The sequence below is a fragment of the Brachyistius frenatus genome, unplaced genomic scaffold (genome assembly GCF_029030835.1).
Source record: "Brachyistius frenatus isolate BFR_SWC_R1_liver_20210118 unplaced genomic scaffold, ASM2903083v1 Contig_7, whole genome shotgun sequence".
In the NCBI taxonomy this organism is placed as follows: Eukaryota; Metazoa; Chordata; class Actinopteri; family Embiotocidae; genus Brachyistius; species Brachyistius frenatus.
In genome coordinates this window covers 6,802,479-6,820,220 of record NW_027210606.1, presented here as the reverse complement: position 1 = coordinate 6,820,220, position 17,742 = coordinate 6,802,479, and the positions used below count along the sequence as shown (strand labels likewise).

Here is a 17,742-nt window from a genome sequence, read left to right as displayed (position 1 = left end):
TCCAATAATATGGGGATAATACAGCTTGATATCTAGTTTAAAAGTATTATTTCAAGTCAGCATGAGCAAAAGTTCTAGTCTCTTAATTTTTTGGGTCTTCTAGTTTGGAATACCAGATGTTTGTCTTTAATTTATATTTAGGTTTTAGCAGAGAAGACAAACGAGACATGATTTGACACTTCAACAATATTTGTAATGTCTTTCTGTCTCACTTTTTTGTCCCACAGTCACCGAGTCAGAGTCAGAGAGATCTATAGTAAATCGAAATTCTCAGTTTACCTCTTGTTTTGACCGTGTCTGAATCAAAATAATCAAAATAAAGTTCGCAGAAATCAGGCAGATATCAGGCAGATCCAACTGGAAACATCTGTAGCCAAATTATGATCCAGGTCAAGTTTTCTGAATCCCCGGTCAACCTAAACAGTTCAAACAAGCGACATCTGAGTGCATGAAGTACGACACACACCATGTCTAATAACGTTTTAACATTGGCCTTCAGTTTTGTTAACACCAATATCTACGCTCACATGTGCTCCAAACTTGATTAAAAGGCTACTTTTCGTGCGTAAACGCCACTAATCACCCCTGTCGTGTCTCATGAGGGAGACTGAAGTAAACTGAGTAACCCCTGCTCCAGTGTGGATGTGGGTTTGCTGTGGCTCAGTGGGAGGAGCGTTCAGATGAGGATTAGTGCGGTTTCACCTATGTGTGCGCCGTGGACCAGGTTAAGTAGCTTGGTTACACATCGCCTAGGCTACCTCTGCGCACTGTTACTGAAGCGGGACAATATGGATCTGTGTATTTTATTTTTTTTAATTTTTTTTTTTTTTTACTGAGAAGACGTACTGAGCGAGTGTTTGTGGGTAAGAAACCTGCTGCTGATCGACGCCGCGCACTGCTGCTGCGCGCTCTTGTCAAACTGGAGGATCCGTCCGAGTCCGACGGTAAGAAAGACAGACGGAAAGGAAAAGCTCCAAGCGCCGACGCTTGTTCTGTTTGTTTCATATAGTTGAACTCGTATGTTAACTTATATTTTGACACAGACTGTTTTCTGGACTCTGTGATTGACATGTGCGGGTGGGTGAAGGGTTGGGCAGCCACAAAGCTGCACGGGGAAAGCCACTGGTCTGCGTTGGGACACCTAGTTAAAAACACAACTGGTATTTAATCCTTGAGAAGTTAAACAAGTGAAAAACTCAACTGGGCTCGGTCCCGTTTCCTCTCAGGCAAAATAGACGCACCCTATTTATAGTTGATAGTTTAGCGATCAGTAACTGCCTAATGACAGGCTCTCAAGTATTTGGTTTCATAATCTTGCAGTAAAATATAACATCCACGTGCTGCTGCTGCTGTTGTTGTTGTTGTTTGCTTCTGACAAAGTTGTTTTACAGCCACACTGGTCAAGTCTGAAGTACAGCTTGTTGTCCTGATTCATTTTCTGTGTCCTCTTTTAATGAATCTTGAATTCTGATATCCACCGGGAGGGAGACACAATGTCCAGGTGCTCGGTTACCTGCCAACATCAATGTTTCATGGCTGGTCATCTGTGTGTGTGTGTGTGTGTGTTTTGTTTGTCATTCCTACACAGGTGTTCTGTTCCACCTGGTAAATCAATGTTATTCACAATCACCTGACCTTAGCCGAGCTTTTGAGAATAGTTATTAATTAGAAAAGAGTTGGTAAAACTAAAGTTGTGTGTTGCTCAAGTTCTTTCAGCTTGTAGAGATACCTACCTCAACCAGACCTATTTTTCTATGTTTTTCAGATGTGTTCTACAATACTTCTCAATAAGATCTGTTAGGCGTGACAATTTTAATGGTTCATATCACATTATTTGTGAAATTTTATATATATTTTTCTTTTGGATTTTTTTCTGTCTTTCTTGATTTGAGTGTACATTTTGTTGTTGTTGTAATACTTAAGCCACGTTTAAAGATCTGCCTCAGGTGTCATTGAAATGGTTTCGCTGTTTTCAAAGGACCAAAGTATGGAATTTGTGTTGTGTGTATATATATATTTTGTGGAATTTATGTTTATTGTTATAATTTGTCTACAAAACACACCACAGTGAAAAATGTTCATCACACTCCTCGAGCCCAAGATTTTGTCATCAATTTTTTTTTTCTATTAACAGTTAAAAACTAAGAGATTCAACTTATTTATGATAGATGGGGACGGTGGGCACACATGATGAATGCTGATTGGTCGACTAATTGTTTCCGTTCTACATACTTTTACACTACATTTCATTTAGCTGACGCTTTTATCCAAAGCGACTTACAATAAGTGCATTTCAACCATGAGGGTACAAAACCCAGAACAACAGGAATCAAGTAAATACAATTTCTTCAAGAAAGAAGAAGAAGATCATATCCATACTGTATATGTTTTCTCTTGAACTCCCAGACTTGCGTGAACATAAAGTACTTGAATGGCAAATGTGAGAGTAATTTCTCACTTTTGCCTGTCATTTATTGTATTTAAAAGCTAATTGGAATCAATATATTTATTCAAAATGTATAATTATTTTTCAGTTATTATGAAAAATAGATTGTACATTATGCACTAATGTAGAGAATTCAAAGTGGACAATCGGATTTTGTAGTCCACTTACCGGCATTCTCTGAGCTTTTAGCCACGCCTTCACGGCCTTCATCTCGGGATGGACTTTACCCAGTTGTCATGGAGATGGTTCAGTTGTTACCACCTGTGTAGAGTTTTGGACACAATCACTCTCACATCCCTCACACCCTCCATTAATCAGCCCTTTGTTATCAGATGACCAAAAGGCTACAGTTTGAGTCACGTGACGCGTGCTCTGCAAATGTCTGCATGTCATCATCAGATGTGGCTGCTGTGGGCGCTGAAGTGGTCCTTAAAGTACTCTTCGTGTGGATCCTATTTAAAGCTGTGGCTCGTCTGTGCACTCGGTTTACAGCTGGGCTGCTCTGCAGCATCATCACTTAATATGGATTCAGGTGGTTTTTGTTTTGTTCACCACTGTGAAGGATGTGCGGTTTAAATAATAGCAGGGAGTTTGTTTACCGTGGTTTTGTTGTCAGTTGCTGCACTTATTCAAGACAGTTTTATAGAGAAACGTCTCTGCTGGGATGTCCGTTTATCATAATTCATAATGCCTCAAAATCTTTTCCAGTCCAGATATTACAGCAAAGACTTAAATCTCTGCTATCTCGCCCACTTTTTTTTTTTTATAACATCATCCTAAACACGAGTAGGTGGAACATAAATGCTGACGTGAATGCAGGTTCAGTTAAAACTCAAGTTTGTAATTCCACTTGTGAAGAAGTGTTTTGGAATGAGAGGAATGTTAATCGGTCCTCTTTATGATTCCCGGTGATGTTCAGAGGGGGGCTCGTCTCGCACAGTCTACGAGAGTGTAGTGTGGCTAACATCATCCACTCGCAGGATCTCTCGGTCTCCATTGCAGCCTGCTGGTCTGAATAATGGTCACACTAATTTGATTAGATGTACAGCTGCAGGTCACATGTTTGTGATCGGATTCGCTTCACCTTGTTGGCTGCTTTCGCTGCCGAGAAAATGTTTCACATCAGTTCATCTTTAATCAGAATATTTGTCCACTTTGACAATAAACGGATGATAACTTGCGCTTTATTGTAAACAAGTCTCTGTAGCTTAGTCTGTCAGAAGGGACATGAGCAACCATAGATTTGTGGTGGAACAGGTGCCGTACTCATCACGTCAGCAGGTGTTTGTGTGCGTTTCCCCGTTCCCACCGTGAAGGAGCCGGCTCAGCTCTGTCTTGTGGTTGGGATTATTCCCCAAACTCCTCGCCCGTGCCCTGACGGTGACCCTGGAAACTGACAGAGAAACATGCGTCACAAACCAGGAATGGCAGCGTTTATGCTCGGCACAGAATAACATGTTACATTCAATGGAATCCTTTCATTTTTAATTCATTAGAAGATCTACTCTCCCCCCCACCCCCCAGACAGTTAAATGAGGAGGTCGAAATCCCACTCGTGTCTGCAGTGGTAGATATGGAGTCAGAGCCGGCAGCCTGTTAGCTCAGCATAATGGATTAAAGCAAATCATATGTGTTTATTGAGCTTTAGATATGTTAGTACAGATATAGTTGTGAGCAAAAGTCCTCGCAGATTAGATACATATCATGCAGTTACATCAGTAAGGCGTCATATCGGACCGTTATTCATTAATAAAAACTCTATAAATGGCTACTGCAGTGTAATCTGAGCCTTTTATTTATGGTTGTTAGAACATTGTTGTTCATATGAGTCTGCTTGTTTACTGGCTTTGAACAATGTACTTTGGTTAACATTAGACATCATTTTGTTTGCTTACTTTGGCCACACTTGTATTGGGGCTTCCAGAAAAATTTGGCTCGTAACACAATTTGAATGTTGAAGCTTCAGACTGGTGGTTTATTTCTATCAGCATCTGTGATATTGACCCATTTGTTGGCTACACTCTGCCACTGCCCGCTTGACAGACTCTCTGTGGTTTCCTGACAGAGCTGTGATAAGAATAGATTGTAACTAAATCTGGTTGAACCACTTCTGTTGTCCAAGAATGACCTGAAACCAAGGTACAAGTTATGTTCACGGAGCCTGCAGTCTGTCCTCCGGTTTCAGAAAAGCTGCCATGAAGTGAAAAATGTCTGCCCGTATTTACAACTCTGAGAAAAAGTCAACAGCGAATCGTGTTCGCGTTTTGCATCTGTTTTGCCTCGGACTTTATGAGCACAAAAAGATCACTGGATATTGAAGTGTGTCAGCTACTTGAAGGCTAGAGCAAACCTACTCAACTGAGCCTGTTTTGAGCAAAAAGGAAGAGTTATTCGTAAAAGGATGAAAACTGAGAACAAACATGCACACAGTCATCCACGCCCGAGAAAATATTCAACGCAGCTGAGCACTTTGGTTTGCTCTGCAGTCACTTTAAAAATAAAAGTCCAGCTTTTGAGTTGGTAAACTTTATAAATGGGCTCCATTTCAAACCCCAAACCCCCGTCTTTTCATCCAGTTGACAAATATAATTTTACTTCACAGACGCTCTGTATCTTTTGTCCTTCCTCTTCCATCCCACATGCAAACATGGCTGTTTTATCGGCAAGTGAGACGTGATGCAAACGAGCTACAGAGGAAGCAGCGGGAGCAGAGATAGGATATACTGTACCCTCACAGCACACGGTCTTATCACTGACAGAAGCCTATTGTAGTGTAGGGACCGGCTGAAGTCTACCCATGCAGACATGAAAGTAGGAATGATGTCACCGGCCTACATTGTGTACAAACAATGAGGTAATTTAACCTGTGAGGGTAAAAAAAAAAGAAAAAAGGAGAGGACACGGGTCAGGTTCTCTGTAACATTTCTGTAAATTTGGATCGGCCGGGTGTAATGAAACAATGAGGAGCTTACACTGCATTATTACACACATTAAGAGACTTTGGTGATCGCCTGATTTTCATCTGTAGCGCCACCGTCGGCTTAAAACCTAACTTTGTCCAGTACTGCCAACCTATTGACACTCCCATAAGCCTCAGCTGTTTTTTTTTTATTTTTTTTTTTTATCACTGATAGAGTTGTGACGACCTAAGAGATTTATTTTACCAGTTGTGGAAGTAAAAATCATGAATTTTTTTTTTTTTTTTTCAATACACTGACCTGTACATTGTTGAGAAAACAAAACAAAACAAAAAAGCCACTATTGCACCACCTTTAATTGAAATTGCGTAGCAACGACACCCGAGGCTCATGGGTATTGTCGTATTTATATCTGTCCATCATGCCAAATAGACAGAAACACGCGAACCAAGTTTAACTCGTATAATTTTGCGCACTGCGCAAGTACAGTAAGAGTGCTTGCGTGTAATTTGCTACCTGTTAGTACAGTAAAGGAAGTTCGCGAATCAGGACACAACCGTTATTTGTCAGAAACTCGTGGCTACAACATAAATCTCTTAGGTCGTCAAATTATCCCGAGTGTTCCGTGTTCAGAAACAAGAGAAGAAAAAAGTGAACAGAATCTGGGAAAAGCCTTGCAGAGCCATACCGTTCCTCTCTTTGCAGCTATGTTTGCATTCAGCGCACTGCTGTGTCTAAGGTAAGCCTAAAAGAGCTGCTAGCATGGCTGTGGACTTGTAATCATGTCAGACAACATTTGGCAGTTTTTGCTTATTAATAAGTAAATAAATGAAATTAAAAAAAAAAAAAATGAATAAGAGGATTGACATAATTTCCACAATAATTGTCCACAAATGATATTGCAAAGAACTTTAATGCAGAGAGTTAGAGTTGTGAAGATGAATGATTTTGACTTTTGGAAACAGAGTTGGTTTGGTGGTTTCCTCAAAGCCACTGTCAGAACATTATAGAAAAAAAACATTACAATTTAAAGCAATCTTCTGCAGTCCTTTGCGAGGTTACGTCTCACACCCTGGGTGGTGAAATATCCGTACACACACATACGGGACATGCACTGACTTGTGCACATGCAGGTGAAGGATGACATCAGACTTTTCTAATATCAGTGGAAGGAGGCAGGATTTTGTCTCAAGCTGTCTCTGTCTGGAGGATAAAGCTATTCTCCTTCTTATCTCTCCTCTGCAGTCTGAACCGTCTTAAGTTGCAGCACGTGAAGTTGGCTGTCTTTGATCAGGACATATGGTTTCACACATATGTCCTCTTGTCAACCCCTGTTAGTTTTTGTCTACTTCATATTCAAGACTTAGTTACTGAAATGTTGTATTTTTTTCTTTCCCTTCAGGCTTTTGGTGCTGCTGCTGCTCTTATTGACCTTCTCTTTTACTGCCTCCTCCTTTTCTTACCGCCAAGCTAAACTGAGCACCTGCGTAGGTGTGTGTTTGTGCGCGCGTGTGTGTGCGTGTGTGTGTGCGCGAGAGAGAGTGTTTGGACATGTTAATGAATCTCGTCTCTCGAGATCACTGAGCAGTGTGGTAGGAACAGCCTGTTTCTTAAACCAGTTCCCATACAACAGCCCACACCCTGTTAGCCTTCACGTGCATGTGAAAATCCACAGACATGCAGCATGGAGCAACACTATCTGCTTACATAACACTGTCTTATCTCATAAGCCAGCTACAGTCATTTCTCAGCCCAAGAGCCTATCACAGGTGTTGAAGAGATACTGCAGCTACTATGATATGTTTGTGATAAATCAAAATGAAAAGATATCAACATTTCTGGAAAAAGAAATCCTGCAGGTTGCAAACGCAAGTCCAACATCTGGACTATTTTAGGAGCCTTTAGGCTGGTGTTTTTTCACATATGTTTTGAAATTATTTTACCATGGTGAAGGTGAGATCGATAATATATTCCCTGGACAATTTAGATAATTAATAATTTTCTTTTGCTAAAATTGATTGTGTGGTTGTTATGCTTCTGTCGTAGCGTGTAGATCTCGCATGAAAATAATAAGTCTGCGGAGCAAGACAGTTTTCTGCAGTTAGACAATTCAGAAGAGTCAGTACTTTACACAGACTTTAAATATTAGAAAACTAAAAAGAGTTACTACTAGCTACTAAAGAGCTACTAAAATGCTATAGAATTAACTAAATCCTCAAAAAACACCCTCTCATGCTTGACTACAGCTTTTTCATCTGACAGAAGTCATGTGTGGCAGATTCAGCTGCCATTCTGCCATGGATTTCCTGTTATAAATATATAATTTGAGGGGGAAATATTGTATTACTGTTCTTTCTTTATTAACTCAATAACAGAAAAAGTAAATAAATGTGAATAGTTCAAAGTGTTCCGTCATTTAAAGGCTCTGCACACCTACAATTTGCCCACGCATGTCTGCTGCCTGAACAGATCTTTTCTCAGGAATGTGTGGTCACGAGAAGTTACATCTTCATTATTCTGATTGGTTCTAAAGTTGAATTTTGACAGTAATTCATAATTCAGCATAGCTCAATCCAACAACAACCTAATCAGCAGTTTTATTAGCCAAAATAAGTCCTGTGCAGCCTCCTAGGTCGGGTCTGAAGAGTTGGAATCTGAAAGGAGCCCTGCTGACCTAGAGGCTTCGGGATGCCGACCATGACCTCTAATTTGAGTGGAGCCGGCCATCTTTGTTGCATTTCTTCTCCATCTCTTCTCATTTATCATATTTGCTCTTTTGTCTAACAAAGACACAGAAAATCAAACAAACTCGTAATAAAAATAAAATGTGTGAGCTGCTCTGAATGTTAGTCTGACTCTCCTAAAGATGAATGGACCAACACAATGGCTGAAGGAAACAATCCAGAGCTGGATAAGAAAATGAATGGCTTTCTCCTGCCTGCTGAGTTGTTGATTAGATGAGGGTGGCGAGGACATAAACACTCAGGCCAGCCACTATCTGGCCCTTCAATGGCTTCACCAGTAGCCTTAAATATTTCAGCAGCTGCTATCACTTTAATGGCCCTGTCTATCACTGGGTTGCCATGGCCACTGTGAATTTGTCCTCTTTGAGCACCCTCTTCAGTTGAGGGGAATGACTGTTTCAGTAATGGTAATATAGCGCCCATAATGCTTTATTTTAGACAAAAAGCAATTTTATAACTGTAAGAAAAAGGCTTTTTAAAGTTGATCAAATCTACTCTGACGTTTAAAACTCCTGTTTAGCAAGAAACTGGATCGTCACTCTGAGTAAAGGGTGTGTCCTGCCTTTGAGCTATTTGTCCAGACCACACCTTTGTGTAAGAAGCCCTCTGGGATGACAGAAAGCTGACAATGCCAGAAACCACAGCAAAAAAAAAAAAAGACAAGACAAAACCCCTAAGGGCGAGCGTTTCTCTTTCATTTCACTGTGTTCGCGCCCATCGGCCTGGGTCTTTATGTCCTCTTTTCATTCTCCTGAAGCTGATCTAATTTTTCATGTTTACCATGGGGGTGTTGCTCTTTATGCAACACCACAAGTAAAACCCTTCCCACTCAGTCGAAATGAGGAAAATTATATTTTTCAGCTGTATGTTTTGGGGAATTTTTTTTTATTAAAGCAGTGCAACGATTAGCAGTAAAAAAAAAAAAAAAAAAAAAATGCAAAGTCCTGTTTGTAACCACTCCTGGCTATCATCTAATAACTTATTCATAATGTTGAGCCACTTGTTTTACGGTCATGTGGAGGAGATAAGTTTGCAGCAGGCCCAAAATGCTACCAGAGCCATTATTAGAATAGAGCAGGCAAAGCTTTAAATAATGGTGCACTACGTCTAATAAATTAGTTGTTCACAAGAAAAGGAAATTTAATTTAGTTGTAGCTTTTGCGTTATAGTTATTTGTTTTTAATTTTTTCTAGATTTAAGCGTTTTATTTACTGTTGACCTCGTTTTTCAGTCTGTCGATTACCCACAGGAATAAACTGCCTGCTCAGAAGTAAAGCCTCCAAACATGTCACCTTACAAACGTAGCCACATTTATGTCTTTTATTTACAAGCCTGTACCACGTCAAAGTGTGTAATACACCCGTCGGTCCACCGACAGGATACTGCGTCACGCTCTACTTTGCTGGCACCAAATACCATGTGGTTAGGTTTTGACGAAGATGGTTGTTTGCGTTAAAGTAAGTCATTTTCCATAAGCAATTCACAGTCGTCACGTATGTTACTTACAATATGTTGTGCAAGAAAATGAGTTGAACTACCGGGTGTATTGCACGGGTGGCGAGATATCGGGCTGTTTATTTAGCATGAATTTAGGGCTTTGATGTCAATCTCTTTAAATTAGTGTAGAGTTTGCGACGTATATCGTGTAGTTTACTGTTTGGCTGCAAACAATGAAATGTCTCATCAAAGAAACTTCTTATTTGATTTTCTAAATGGTGTCTGAGAAACGTTTGGACATCCAGATGGAAGGTTGGAAAAAAAAATATATCCAATAAATAATCCTCCACAGCAATGTACTGTATGAACTGTATGATATGTATTAGCATTGGCATTATTGTAAATATGTCTAATATTCTCTTATGCAGTAAAGGAAGAATACTGTCTGTCTATGGGTGGAGCTCACTGCTGTACCCACAGGAGTCCGTCTGTTTCTTCTGCCTCTCGTGTCTCTGACAAATATGTGTAATTATGAAATTGCCATAATTGGGTAATTGGTCATTACCAAATCAGGAAAATCTAGTGGGGGGGACACACACACACACACACACACACACACACACACACACACACACACACACACACACACACACACACACACACACACACACACACACACACACACACACACACACACACAGAGGATGTACTTTCAACAGCCTATATTTTTGCTGTTCTCTGCCATCCCAATTTTAACTCAACTGTATTTCAGGTTATTTTGAGCAAGTAGAGCAATGACTTCTGGGTAACTGTGGGCTCTCCCCCTGTGCGACAGTATGACGGCAGGTACTGTAAATGAGACCATAATGTAGGTCATGACTTTCAGTAAAAGGCCTTTCCTAGATGACTTAAAAAAAACCAACCACACATTTTATTCCTTTAAAAAAAAGTAACTCCTTTCATGTTGGATGGAAAAATGGACATTGCAGATCTGCTGGATTGTTTGGAGTATTATGAGGAGCTGGTGTTCTGTCTCTGTTGGGTTGTATCGAGATGGAAAATCCATGTCTTGACCTGTTTGGCAGACAGATGAAGACAGAAACATACTATACCAAATGGAGATTTGGGAGGAGTTGTTGCCAGTGTATTGTTGTCTCACACGAGCTAATTACTGCTTAAAATAATCTTGCAATTTTTTTTGTACCGATAACGAAACAAAACAAATAAAACCATCAGAATTTTCTTAACTTTTGGTCTGTGAAGATCAATTACTCAGACAGCTGTGCTAACACTGCGACAGCTGAACTCAAATACAGAAGAGCGCTGCGAAATAAAAAAAAATAAAAAAAGCAATCCAACTATCCTGGCAAAATGTGGTCTCCATGTCAGAAATTACCTTTTGAGGCAGCTGGAGTGACGAGATGACGCGAGAATCAATCTTGTCAGGCCTCATGTTATGCACTTGTGGAACCAATAAGTGTCTGGCAGCTATGAGTGCGGTTCAGGTGTGACCACAGCGTGAAGCAAAGATGTGATTGGTTGAAGCTAGCACACGACAGTGGTGATAGATGGATGGTTCAACCAATCACCTGGCAAATACTTTTAAAAAGTGCCTGCCCTTTTCTAAACTATGTGGCACGTCGGGTTTCAACAGAGAAGCCTCAGGAGGTAATAATTACACAACTTTCCCTGCAAATGTGGACAATCGATATGTACAAGTTAGAAAATAAAGTTGTGCTTTGAGGTGATCAAACTATAACCAAACTATATAACCAACAGGTCTCTGAACAAGCTCAAACATAGTTTATGCGATTTCTCCTTCGTTACCAGTTCATGATACCAATGTATCTGTTAAAAGCCAATATTGGCCGATGTTTTGGCCAGCTGATTTGCCTGTGTCACTTTTGTTATTTTTTTTAAAATCAAATCCATTTGAAGTGAGAGGAAGAAAAACAGTAACATGTAAAATCTGTATTCTGTTGTGCTCACAGTGGAGGTATCGTTACACAGCACTTTCATCACTTCAGTTAAAAATGATTAAATAATGGCAAACATTCCGTGAAGTTTTACAATCAACAGCTGACGCCTTTTTTTTTTTCCAGCTGTTGTTCGTGCCATTAGAAACTTGATCCTGAGAGTTTTGAGGCTGCGTCATTTGTGACACGATTGAACGGTGGACAGTGCCGGTGAGGTCAGCTGTAATGTTGGTGAGGAATGGGCCTCTCGCAGATGAGAAGGACATCACTTGCATCACAGCACTAATTGGATGGGACAATAGTGTTATTCTCCTGAGGGAGTTATTAAGATTCATTCCTGCAGAAGTATTAAGTCCTGACATTCGATTGGATTAATCTCATGTTTTGTACATGTGAACTGTTTGTTGATGTCAGTTTTTTTTTTTTTTTTTTGTATCCCTTCCTTCTCTGTATACTTTCACTCAGCCTGTTTTTCCCTTCTCGCTCCCTCCCACTCTTGCTTTCCCTCCCACTCCTTATTCGCTCCCTGTAACCTCCTCCTCCTCTCCATCTCCATCCAAGTGTGGCGCTCGGAGCAGCTTACTCATGTCCAGTCACTTCCCACCATGCCTCGCCTCTCGAGCGGACACTCACTTCCTGATCCCCTCCTGACATGTCTTCGTATCTCTTTGTCACAACAGGACAATAATGAGGTCCTTGCCTGCTTAGTGACGCTTCTGTCTTAAAGATGGTTCAAGGAAGGTAAGAAATCTGCCAACACACACACACACACACACACACACACACACACACACACACACACACACACGCACACACACGCACGCAATCTGACACACAACCTCTCCACAGCGCTTGTACATTCCTTCTCAAGAATCCAACCAGCCGGCTCGCTCTCCTCTAACTGAAAGCAGATGATGAGAGTTTAACTGTGTGCCTCGGTATGCCTGAACTCTGGGGATGTTACGGATGTTTCTGTGGCACTGGGGACCAGTGAATTCAAAATAACGGGCTGGGCCGTGATTGGCTAAGAGACACATTTGGGGGCAGGAGCTGGAGGCCGTAGTTTGGTGTCGTGGCGTGCAGCTGCTGTGTGTTTTACAGTTGCCCCCCTGTGGTGACAGGGGTCCATACCGCTCTGTGCAGAGTGAGAGCTTCACTTTGTCCTGTCATTGTGTCGGTATTCAGAGACAAACACACTATATGTCATGTCGTGGTTTGGTTGCTGGTAAGTTTGTTTGCAGCCACGCCAGTGGCGTGGCTCTCTGTTTGTCACTTGGCCCAGACTGAACTATCTCAACAACAGCTGGATGGATTGTCATAATGTTTGTCTGTGGTTTCCAGGTGATAAATCCTAAACATCTGTCACCACCATGAGGTTCTGTGCTGCTGAGTGAAATATCTCACCAAGTATTAGATAGATTGCTCTGAAAATGTGTTCACAGATTTAGGTTGCCAACAACATGAATTAGGATGCCTGGTGCCATAATCGGCATAGGTGTTTGTGAGGAAATAAAATGTTCAGTTCTCTTGATCCGGTGGAAATTCATTGACATTCTGTCAGTACTTGAAGATCCAATAATCTCTAAAGCGTATGTCATGCGAGAGAGCCAATACAAGAAAATGCAATGGTCAAAGTTGTCATATTGTCATTCAAGAAGTATGAATGCGTTAATACAAACTCAACCCTGACTCTATGTGTTTCCAATTAAAAGCTTACTTGCATTTCAGTAGTCAGAAACCCTTCATTTCTGTGACCAAAATCAGACAATGGCATTCAAGATGAGTAATCCAGGACAACGGTTGAAATAGCATGATTCTATTGTCGACTTTTGTTAAATTAAATCACTGGAAATATACATTATTGACCATTTTATGTAAAATTGCCACCACTGCATGGTAAACAAATCTGCCATTTAATGCATGTTAGCATGCTATTTAGCTCAAAGTACTGCAGTACTCAAGTATCGCCTCAAAAAGTAGCTAGCATTTCTGTAAATTCTTAGTCTTATATAAAATTACTGTTATTTATATATATATATATATTTTTTTTAACCAATAATTTACAATAATTCTATTCAGTTTCTCTGTTCACCCAGTAAACATATTTTTTCGCTCCAAGTACTGCTGTGTTGTGTTTCAAATTGCATACTTGTGTTAATGCCCTTACATGTTAGTACACTTACATGTGTAGTACATCAATTTCAACAGGGTACTTCTGTCTCAAATCGCACTTGGCTGCTCTGCACTTACCGAAAATAAACGTAACATTTAAATTGCACATCTGCCAACATATCTGCCGACGTTCACTGGTAAATTTACCGAGAAATAAAAGCCTGCTCTGAACGATCTATTCTTTGTCTAATGTAAACCTGCGGCTTCTTCGGGCGCCGCAGTTTGAAAATAGATTGGCGGTTCCCCCCTTTTTTTCCCCGCTATGTAGCCATAATGTCAACCGTTCTATACTTAATTTATGGACGGGCAGGAGTACACCACCTATGTACTTGTAGTGCACTGCATGCGTCCATACTTGACAGTGCAAACGCACGCATACACTCAAAATGGTAAGTGAGTTTATGTACAATCCCTTAAAACTGAATGTGACTTTCAGAAACATTCAACATAATTTCAGATCGAAATGGTAGTCATCAGAAATATTCACTGTCTGCAAGCGCAGGAAACATCAGTAGAAAAGTCACATCCTGACATCAGTTCTTCTGAAGTGCAGCCCTCTACCTGGAAACATGCTACAGTATAACGGAGCTGGATTTATCCTTTGATATTGTTTTAGTCACGTAGTAGCTCACGTGTTTAAAAAAAAAAAAAAAAAAAAGCACAACACTTGTTCTCTTCCCAGTGTTGTCAAAGAAAACGTCTTGTCTTGTTTTGGTGGAATCAATCTTTCCAGCAACGTCCTCTTCAAGGGAAACAACACATTAGTTCCTTTCCGGGGGGAAAAATGGGCATCTTCCAAATTTCCAGAGTGTTGGAACTGCTCTGCAAAGCTGCCCTCAGGCTATTTTGAACTAAAATAACACATTTTTTCATCTTGACAGGCAGTGTGAGCAACGTGGACTTTGCTTGCCCAAAAGTCTTGTAGTAACGTCTGATCCAGAAATGAAAACGGCAAAAAGCAAAGTCGTGTTTAGATCTACAAAATTAGTAGACTTCTTTCTTTTTTTACCCTCCTCGTTCAACCACGTTCGTAGTTCACACCCAGTTGCCGTTCGCCCTCTGATGTCAAAACATTTTTTTTGTAACGAGATTGATGTCAGGGGGCTTGCGGGAATCCACTGCAGGCGTCTGAGGTACCCCAAAAGCAATGTGACAGCTCAGTCTGAAGTCCAGAGTGCGGCAGGCAACTGTGAAGTCGAGCACGCTGCCTGCGCTCTCTCTCCTCTACTGAGTCATCTGACTTTGCCTGTTATTGTTCTCTTTCCTGCATGCCTGTCATAGCTGCTGTCTGGCCATGCAGAGGAAGAGAGGGAGAGCAGTTTGCAGCAATCACCAGTCATTTCAGTCCATCTTTCTGCAGCTATTTTATGAAGCAACCTTTTGTGGTTCTGTGTATGTTGACGTCTGCTTCTGTCTTCTTTTTGTGACTCCTCAGGTCCTCTGTGATTACTCCTCTGCCTGTGGTTATGGTTGCACCCGGTAAGCAGTCAGGAATGTCCTCCGTCTCCTGCCTATGACATGGTTTAACCCGCGTGTGATCTGGTCACCATGATGGTCTCTGTGGTTACCAATGGAAATCAAGACGGGCAGTCTCTGGTCTTGCAAGGGGTGGACCCGGAGACCTGCATGATTGTGTTCAAGAACCACTGGGCTCAGGTAAACACCGGCACGAAATCAACAGTCCCACAACTAGGGGTGTAGCATATCATATTGTTCACGATAATACCGGTATAATTTTTTGACGATATAAAAAAATACAAATAAAAAAGTATATCATGATGGAACATAATGACGTCATACTTTTACGCAGCGGAAATGTATGGCATACATTTGCAGCTTAGCAACAAGCATGTCTGAAAGCTGCTGTGTTCTTCAGGTTTTCAGCTGAGTGTGAGTTTAATTGACGGTCGTGCAATTTCTCCTCCATTCCTCCTCTGTTCTCTCTGTTACACACACACACACACACACACACACACACACACACACACACACACACACACACACACACACACACACACACACACACACACACACACACACACACACACACACACACACACACACACACACACAGAGGCAGCAGACGCACGCTGAACGAATCGACTCGTTACGAAACAAAAGTTCAACAAATGCCCAAAACTACGTTATTAATGGACAAACGTCGACCCTAAACTTCCCAAAAATCAGGCCCAAACATCGCTGAATCTGCTGACAGTAGTGAGGAAGTAATTAGAAGCTCTGCAAGTGATCATGTAGCTCTCCTGCACTGATGCGCCTCCAAATCTCCCCTCAGTGATCTGGATCTGAATCTCACTGAGATACTTTTGTTTACAAACTATAAAACTGACATGCTTTTAAAAATTTTTTTTTAATGAATATTAGAAGGCACAATGTTACCTTTATGCTGACATAAATCTGTAACACTTTTGTTGAAATTGTATGTTATTAAAATGAATAATCAAATATTTTTCTGTATTGTCATATCGTCAAGAATATCGTAATCACAAATATACCCAGACATGTGGTGATATTATTTTAGAGCCATATCGATCACCCCTACCCACGACTGAAAGGAATAACTTGAGCTGCTGAGAGGTCGATGTGAAGATTGATGCAGCCATGAATGTGAATTAAATATAGAGCTAAAGCTGGGCTGCAACTAGCTTAGTTTAGCATAAAGACCAGAAGCAAGGGGAAACAGCCTGCCTGGTTCTCTGTGTTCAAGCAACATGACCCTGAGGCTGTGTTCAGAGGCACAGAGACTGTCTGTCACAATCTCATTTATGTGCATAATCGACTGGAATCCCTTAACCCGTAGCAAGCCTGAACAGCCGAAGATCACAAGATCTGACTTTTACAAATCTTTTTTTAATTTTTTTTTTTAACCACATTCAAATGCATCATGACTTCATTACCCTGGTTACCATGGTTTCATTATATTAGCTACTTCTACTTTCCAGCACAATGTTATTACTTTAGCAACCAATGTGGATTAGACTGACACGGAGGATTTCAACCCGGACACACAGACCAGATCTACCATTAACGATATAAAATGCTCGCAGTCGAATCCTGATCTGATTTGGACAGTAATGGATTTAGAATGACTGTTTGAAATTGTTGTAAATGTCTCTATAGCTGACTAGTTCATGTGTTAGTTTAACAATAACATAAACAAAAAGGTAAAAATGTTTGTGGCGATGAGCTCGACCTGATGAACGACAGTGTCATTTGATCTTTTCAGCACTCCTGTGCAGCATCTCCGCTGGTTGCCAGACAGCTACTCAGTGAGAGCTGAGAGAAGCCACACAAAACCAGAAACTAACATTTTTACACTTCTGTTTGATGAGGCTAGCAAGATGGAGCGTGTTAATTAGTGACATGTTAGTAGTTGCATTTTTTAACTCGGGACAGAGCAAAACTAGCTGCTGTAATCACCTCCAGACCCCAGCTGCATACTTAATGCACAAAACTGTGTTATACCGCATGAATGTGAACAAAAATATATATATATATATATAAAAAAAAAAAAAATCAATGTCAAACTATTCCTTAAAAATAAACTTTGAAAATAACTTTTTCCAAACTTCAACATTAAAATAGTAGTTTTCATCCTTTTACCATGTGTCCCCTTAAAAACAAAACCTGTATTTCACACCTTATCGAGGTATAACTATCCTGCATATCACAAGAAACCAGCATGACTTAAAAAAAGTATCAATATTTTACTTTCATATTTATTTTGCAACCACTTAAGGAAAGTTCGGACCCCCAGTTCGGGAACACTGTCTTTATGAAAGAGCTTGGAGCTTGGATACGATTGAAAGCACAAACATTCGGCCTGACTTCTACCTCCCGACGGTAGAAACTGACCCGAGCCGCTGTCCCAACAACAGTAAACTGCAGTGTGGTCAAGGCCAGTGGAATCTTGGCAGCGTGAAGTTGACTGTCTCAGACTCTTGGCTCTTTGCAGCAGCATGTGTCCCTGTTCAGCCCCGTGGGACCTCGCGGCCTGCTAATCCTACTCCTCCCATACCGAGAGGAACAAA

General features: G+C 40.8%; 1 protein-coding gene across 3 annotated transcripts in view; it reads left to right on the top strand.

The window, feature by feature from the left end:
- Window positions 1-719: 719 nt before the first annotated feature.
- The window catches only part of fhip1aa (FHF complex subunit HOOK interacting protein 1Aa), a 34,440-nt gene continuing 17,417 nt past the window's right edge, over window positions 720-17,742 (top strand). The window contains exons 1-3 of one of the 3 annotated variants that reach the window (XM_069689245.1): window positions 720-944; window positions 12,202-12,262; window positions 15,129-15,349. In XM_069689245.1, coding sequence (XP_069545346.1) covers window positions 15,242-15,349 — 108 coding nt within the window. In that variant the 5' untranslated portion in view covers window positions 720-944; window positions 12,202-12,262; window positions 15,129-15,241. Of the gene's footprint in view, window positions 945-12,201; window positions 12,263-15,043; window positions 15,350-17,742 lie in introns of those variants that run through there. The other 2 variants (XM_069689247.1, XM_069689246.1) reach the window with 2 other exon arrangements.